General features: G+C 45.4%; 1 protein-coding gene across 1 annotated transcript; it reads right to left on the reverse strand.

The window, feature by feature from the left end:
• Positions 1-2,835: 2,835 nt before the first annotated feature.
• MMACHC (metabolism of cobalamin associated C) lies at positions 2,836-6,995 on the reverse strand. The gene is made up of 4 exons (XM_009901971.2): positions 6,911-6,995; positions 4,458-4,652; positions 4,021-4,173; positions 2,836-3,475 (listed from the first exon to the last, which is right to left on the reverse strand). Exons 1-4 carry the CDS (start codon positions 6,980-6,982, stop codon positions 3,164-3,166), a joined length of 732 nt encoding a protein of 243 aa, XP_009900273.2. The 5' UTR covers positions 6,983-6,995; the 3' UTR covers positions 2,836-3,163.
• Positions 6,996-7,945: the final 950 nt, after the last annotated feature.

Here is a 7,945-nt window from a genome sequence, read left to right on the forward strand (position 1 = left end):
AAGAGAAAGCCTGTACAAACCAATTCACTGCAAAATTACCCTAGCAGGAATGGATAAGCCATCAAGTATTTGCACTCTGTTCTGCCTGACGTAACTGTGCCAGAAGCACAAACCCCAGAGATCTGCCCTTACTGTGACTCAGTGTTCACTAATATGTTTTAACAAAAAAGAATTCCAGTACTTGCAGGTATGACTTTCAAGTTACTGAGGGAAAATCCCTCAAGTATCAGTTAGGTATCATTGGATACCTTGAACTTTTATTACTGCAAGAACAGAGGAAGAAATGCAAGTGCACCATCATGTGCATGCTGTTAAATAATCTTGTTGAAATAACCTGGAAAGATAAACATACAATAGACTTACTCATAATGTGCTGTATGTTACCTTATATGCCAGAGGATCCTGCCTTAATAGTTTACTAACTCCTACTAAGATAACTAACCTCGTATTTTGTTCTCAGATACAGGATGTTGTGTGTCTGAGGCAGCTTGCCCTTTTCAGTATGTTAAAACCACAGTGATTGCTTCTCACTTTAACATCTTGAGCTCTCCCCATGACTTGGAAGTGCATTGTTTAAATAACAACACTCCACACTGAGGGTTGCTCACAACTTTTTGTATTTTATTAACCAAAATACCGTGTGAATAGAAATAAATTACAAAAATTGAAATGAAAGGACTATGGTGATCTGTTTAATAAATCAACTGAAACAAAACATTAAGTATTTAAAGAAATCCACCCTCAAAAATAGCAAAATATTTTACTTTAAATTGTGATCTATGTATATAAAATTAATGTAAAAATATAGATCTGGTTCCATTCTGTATTTATCCTTCTAAGAATAGGAATAGGAATAGGGATAGGATAGGATAGGATAGGATAGGATAGGATAGGATAGGATAGGATAGGATAGGATAGGATAGGATAGGATAGGATAGGATAGGATAGGATAGGAGAGGATAGGATAGAATAGAATAGGGTAGGATAGGATAGGGTAGGATAGGATAGGGTAGGGTAGGGTAGGATAGGATAGGATAGGATAGGATAGGATAGCATAGAATAGAATAGAATAGAATAGAATAGAATAGAATAGAATAGAATAGAATAGAATAGAATAGAATAGAATAGGATAGAATAGGATAGAATAGGATAGAATAGAATAACCCAGGTTGGAAAAGACCTTCAAGATTATCAAGTCCAACCTATCACCCAACACCATCTAATCAACTAAACCATGGCACTAAGTGCCTCATCCACTCTCTTCTTAAACACCTACAGTGATGGTGAGAATCAGTCTTTTGTGTATGTTAGTAATATGAAGCATTAATTACATTCAGTTGGAAAGCTCTGGAAGATCAAGGAGCATTTCAACCAGAAGTGATTCTACAGCAAACAGAATTTTCTTACATGTCATCATTTTGTTTAAATTGAAGACTGCAGTACCACAGTAAGTCAGGTGTCTTAGTCAGATGTTGTGGACAAAGCATGGAAAGCAACAAAGACTTTTTTGTAGTAGCAAACCCACTGAACAAACCCACTGATCACATGCTCACTCCTCCATGTACAGGAAAACAAACTCATTGTGCTGAGTTTTGATTGTACTTAGTATATAGAGTATGAAAAACTGTATCAAGCAGTGACTTGCTACGAGGGCAAACTTAGTGCTTGAGTCTTCAAAAAGCATGAAGAATCACAGCTAAAGTGTAAAGGGTTCAGTGTTGCAAAGGGAGTATTTTTGCCTCCTCAGATTGCTATCAGGGAAAGGGGAAAAGGGCTTAGTGGTTGGCAGCATTGTAGCACAGTTGAGTAACTAAACTCCCATGAAATACTGGTTTAATTTATTATACCTTATTTTAATGAGGCCTGAGCATCAAAGTGCTCCAAAATAAATTAACTCCTGATTCACAGTACCACTGTAACCTCTGAACAAATCTACCAAGACTACACCATCTGAAAGTTATGTTTCTGACTGAAGATGTTTTATGCAGCAGTGTAAATAAAATGTCATGAGTAGTTTCTCTTTTTTGTCCTCTGCTTGCTGCCTTGCATGTGACAATGCTTCATGCAGTGGTTTTTATGTGCATGCAAGTTTACAGTCTCCACATTATACACAGTACAACAGGAAACTATGGTATTAAAACTGGGGGGGTGGGGTGGGCTGTGCTGGCATGGCACTGAAAAATATTGTAAATACAGACCTCATCTACCTGTCTTTTGCAGTCAGTTATCTTAACATGAGTAAAATAACCACATAGATATTTTTCCCAAGATTTTATTTGGCTGCTCTATACAATGGATAAATGCTTGAAACTGACCTGAAGACGTCACCTTGTTCTGAGAAGCTGACCCAGGGCAAAAAGGAAAGAGCAGGCTCAGCTGCAACCTTTGTACTGTCCCTCTCATAGCTGAAGGAGCTGGCTGCTGTTGGCTGTTTTCCTTGTTCCTGCTCCATGTACAGACCACACTACTCAGTGGAACAATCTTGGGAACTTTCTTTTGGATGTTAAGGAAAGGATGCAATAAAACATGTCTTAAATAAACTAAACCAGTTTCACTGCAAGAGAAGGAATACAGGGCACTTTTTTTTTCTGAGGAAGGCAAGACAGAAAAGCTTGAACACTTTTTCCCTAGGGAGAGTTATGACACAATGCTGGATGCATCTAAAAAAGTATCTGCCCTGAGTTCAGATGGGGAAAAAAAAATATTTTGGAGTGCAATGATTGAAAATTAGCTTTTCTTACTCTTACACAAAATAAAACCAAAATTCTGGGGAACAAAAGCTACTTCTTTAATGAGCAGCAAAATTACTTCTACCATGAGCAGCAAAATTACTTCTACAATGAGCAGCAAAATTACTTCTTTAATGAGCAGCAAAGGTTTTTCAGTTGTCAGGGTGTCTGAACTTTTCCTAACCAAGGCTCCTTGGCATCTTACCATACTCCCAAAAAGCCTCATCAAACAGAACGGACTTCTCCCACCTTCCTCCACACTGCAAGTACTCTGATGCAGTGCTCCCTCTTACACCGAGATGCTGCTGTTTGGATTGAGACTGCCTGGATTCACCATCTCTGTATCAGCATGCTGTTCTCCTCAGCACTGAGGCAAAGGTGATGATGAGTTACATTTTGCTTGCCCTCTGTTCCCCTTTATGGAGCCACGTTGCTCAGTGAAATGTGTTCCTCTGGGCTTCACATGTCAGCCCTAGCAGTCTGAATCTCTCTGCTGGAGGAGTGGCAAAGTAGGCTTTTTGCTCTTCTGAATACCTTTCCTTCACTTCAATTATGTCCCTGTAGCGGCCATCCTTCCAGTGGAAATTGAACTGCTCCAGCAACTCAATTCTTTTCTCCTCTGTGCTCACACAGTCAATAGGGGCAGACTGTTTCAGCAGCAGTACCTGAATATCTGGGAAGAGCAGGAGACCCCGGATAGCAAACCAACCGCCGTACTTGGGGTGGATACATACCCCATAGATCTTCTGGAAGAAAATAAAGGAAGGACCTAGAATGTCTTACTCTGTCTCTAATAAGGTTTAAGAAAGCAAAGCATCAAGCTTTGATACAACTTCTCATACTCCTAACCCTGCTACACAGAGAAGAAAGGAAAGGTCTTTCCTGAACACACAGCTCAAAACATAGCATTTCATTCCCATTTTCCCATGCCCCCCCACCCCACCCTGTAATGTGGAGAGATACCTTTTAGACCATCTAACACAGAAACTAACCATACTGCATTTTCCCCCCCCTGTTTATAATGCTCCAAGCAACAGGTCTTCTTTTACACTGAAATTTATTCTCATCACTAAGTAGACTGAATAGATCAAGATACTCTTCTCCACATATGCATCTCCCTACAATCCTGAAGAATCTTGGGAGCTTGCCACTCCTGTCTGAAAGACATTGTGCACCAATAGATGATGTGGATTTTGTATTTCCCTGCAGGAAGAACTGGTAAATAAACAGTAATTGTATGATTCAGTGATTGCCATGTAATGATTCTTCCCAGGCTGTGTTTTTGCCTCACCTTTGTCCCCCAAGGATCAAGCTTCACGTCCTTCCTTTGGTAGTAATATGCAGCTCCAGCAACATGGGCAGCTGTCTGTGCCAAGAACTTGGGCTTTCGGCTTGGCAGGATCTCATAATCGAAGATGATGTCCACCTTCTGGTCAGGGAATTTCTGAGAAAATTAAAAAAGCATGAGCCCAGGCACATGGGGAAGTATTTGCCACCACACAAGTACTGGACACCGGCAAATCAGGCACGTGTAAAGGTTTTCAAACGTGACTGTAAAGCACAGCTCCAGGTTTTAACACCAAAGAGACAGAATATGCAAGTAAAGCAGGTCAGCAGCCTGTTGATGTTCTTACTTTACAGGGTAGGAACCTGGAAGGCTTTGTCTACTGTTCAACTCACCAGGTTGTAGGCACAGTAGTAAAAGGAATTGGTATTTGAGGTTCTTACCTCCTTCAGACGTGATAAATGATGAGAAACACACTGATCCACGGGATCCCTGATGATTTTTAACCGCTCTTTGTTGATAAAAGGCTTAAGGGCTTTATCAAACATGGAAGGTGTGCTGAGAACCACAAAGGCCAGCGTGTCATCTGGGTAGGGGAGATGGAAGGCTGGCTGGAGAACAGCATTGTACCATCCAACCTGTGGCAAAACAAAACAAAGCAAATCTCCATTAAAACAGGGATACCATTCTTGTGCTAGTGGGCATGCAGGATTTCTTAAAAGTGAAAGTACTGTAGCCACCTTCATTTGTACCCCAGATATGCTGCCTGCCAAGTGCCTGCCATGCAAACCAAGCTGTTTTGCATACTGAGATTTACAGTTTCTGGAAGCTGTACTGTGAGCTGTACCTGAAAGATAAAGATCATGTAATTCATACAACTCAGGGCTGCCCTTTATGCTCTGCTCAGAAGCTGCAGAGGGAAGTATGAGCAACTAATACTGCCCAGTGTTTTGGTTTAGATAAAGTTTTCACAGATTTTTCTTAATCTTCAACCAGAAAGAAACTGGCACTCACTTTGCTCATGTGACAAATTGCATGATTTATTCCTTCAGTAAGAAACACTTCTGTGCAGAAACAAAGTATGTGAAGCTGCTAGTAGTGCTAAAATAACTCAGAACTGTCGGCTGTGGTGCAGAGATTCTGACATATCCACTCTGATACTTTTTTTTCCAGGGCTGGATGTGTTAGAACAGTCCAGAAACAAAGGAACAAGCCTGGGCAACAGGAAGACATGGCCAAAAGGACAGGGCTCACACCAGCTGCCAAGCAGAAAGAGGTAATAGCTGAAAGAACCTACAGGCCACTACTCACGTATGGCACAATAACATAGGTCCTTTTATAGGTTATGACAACTCCCAGGATGCCACATAGAGCAGATCTAACATTCATAAATGCCAAGTAATGTAACTCTTTAGTCTGAGAACAAAATTACTGGTCACCTCTAAATATCAGAGGAATTAACCTGAAAAGTGACTTTACAGGTGGCAGTGGCAGCCAGAACTACCTGTATGGAAGCACTGAATCAGAACTATCTTGTATCAACCCCCAAATGTAATCAGTTTCGTGGCTCTTGTTTAAGATGCTGAATTGAGATGTTGCACAAGAAATTACAGAGATGCAAAACTGAGGTTTGCTGATTTTCAGTATACATCAGCCAGTGCACCAAGGGTAGCTGTATGGGAATTAAATCCAGAAAGAGAGGCACTGCTGTGGTAGCTGTAGTCTTTCTGATTTGGTTTCTACTCTTAATTCTGCTGCTGTGCTTGGGGAAAGCAGAGTTAAATTCTCCAAATTCTGGAGATTTCACTTTTCTCCCTTTTACTGTCTGTAAATTCAGGAATACAGTGGGAATTACAAATATTTCAGGTGACAAATACAACATTCCCCAAGGAGAGGAAAGCTGATCTGTATTTGATTGTAGATTTGTAATTTGGTAATGCAGTATGGTTTACTGCAGATTGCCCCTGGAATGGGCCAAACAGGAGCGTGAAGCTTTGGTGCAAACTGAGTGTGTAAGGTTTCAACACAGGGTACAGCGGCAGAGGCTGGCTTCCTTGCAAGGAAGGCCCAATGACCCGAGTGCCAGTGGACCCTTCACAAATGAGGTCGCCTGCACCTTAGTGTACTAGAGCTTCTACTTTTAGATTAAAATTTAACCTTGCTTAGAGGACTTTACTCTCTGATGGTCCAACTCTCCTGACGTTACTGACTAGGACCACTCTGGTGCGCTGCCGATGTCAAGATGCAGCGATAACCTTGAGCAGCTTTATCGGGCGTCCTGAACAGCCCTCCCGCTTGTCCATTATCTGCGCCGGCAGCAGCGTAACGCAGCCCACGAACCGCTGCGGCCCCGCACAGCAACGGCCGCCTCTTCTGTGCCGCAGGAGGTGTGAGCGGCGGCGTGGTCGGGGTCTGGCGCCGCTCCCCACAGCCACTCGCAGACGATTGCTTTCCCCTGAGCGGGGTTGAGGGGCGGAGCGGCGGCCGCCGAGGCTCGGGCGAGCAGCGCCGCCTGCTGTCGGCCGCACGAGAAGCACGACAGACCCCAACACCGTTAGAGCCGGGGGCTCGTCCCTCGTCCTGCCTGCCCCGGGGCCGGGCCCACGGCAGGCAGGAGCCTCGGCCCCCGGAGATGCAGCAGCCTCCCGAGCCAGCGGTGTGCTGCCCCAAGTTGGTGTTGAATGGGGGAGCAAAGGGCCTGCCCTGCTCAGGAACTCTCGCCCGCTGGGCAGCTCAGCGAGACCTGCGCTTCGACCAGGTCCCCCTGTCCTCAGCCGTAACCGCCTGCTTCGGGAACTGCCACCATCCCCACGCTCCTCTAACCCCGGCAGTAGTGACGTCGCTCTTCCTGACGTCACCACGGGCAACGTCACGGCGAGCCCCGTGACGTCAGTACCTTGAAGGCGTGCACCTCGAAGCCGAAGGGACCTAATGCGCCACGGAGCCGCTCCGCCACGCGCTCCTCCATGCTGCCCGCCGTGCGGGGCATGGCGGGAAGAGTAGTTCTGGGAGCGCGTGGGGCACCACGGGACCCAGTGTCGCGGCTGCAGGCCACGGGCTGCCGCGCAAGGTATTCTGGGACTTAGAGTGCCCGCCTCTCTCCGCTCGGTGAGAGTCTGCCCGGCAGGGACTCCATGTCCCAGCGGGCTCCGCGCCTCCCGGAGCCTGTGCGGCGTGAGGGGTGGCCTTGGCTGCCCGAGGGACGCGCTGGATGGTCACAGAGTCGTAGAATCCTTTAGGTGGGAAAAGACCTTTAAGGTTATTGAGGCCAACCTTTAACCCAGTGATGCCAGGTCACGACTAAACCGTGATCCTCAGCAACCACGTTTACATGCCGGGATGGAGACTCCACCACTTCCCTGGGCAGCCTGTTTCAGTGTTTGACAACATTTTGGTGAGGAAATTTTCCCTAATGTCCAAGTGAAACCTCCCCTGGCGCAGCATGAGGCTGTTTCCTGTTGTCTTACTGCTTCTTGCTTGTAAGAACAGAACAATCCTCATCTTGCTACAACCTCTTTTCAGGTAGCTGTAAATAACAAGAAGGTCTCCCATCAGCTTCCTTTTCTCCAAGCTGAACAACCTAAGTCCCCTCAGCTGTTCCTCATAAAATGTGCTCAGAAAACCCCTCACTGGCTTTGTTGCTTTTCTATGGATGAGGGACACAAAACTGAACCCGGTGTGTGAGGTGTGGCCAAGTACAGGAGGACCATCGCTGCCCTGCTCCTGCTGGCCTCCTCGTTTCTGATGCAAGTTAGGATGCCATTTGCTGCCTTGGCCACCTGGGCACGGTGCTAACTCATATTCAGAAGGCAGCGGAGAAGGCTTCTGGAAGTCAGCTGCAGAGCTAAGCAGTGGAACAGCTGGGTGCCAGTAGGGTGCTGCGGAGCACTGTTTCCTCGGCTCAAAATCCCCAGCAGCTGCCGGTGAGCTC

The sequence above is a fragment of the Dryobates pubescens genome, chromosome 11, assembly GCF_014839835.1.
Source record: "Dryobates pubescens isolate bDryPub1 chromosome 11, bDryPub1.pri, whole genome shotgun sequence".
In the NCBI taxonomy this organism is placed as follows: domain Eukaryota; kingdom Metazoa; phylum Chordata; class Aves; order Piciformes; family Picidae; genus Dryobates; species Dryobates pubescens.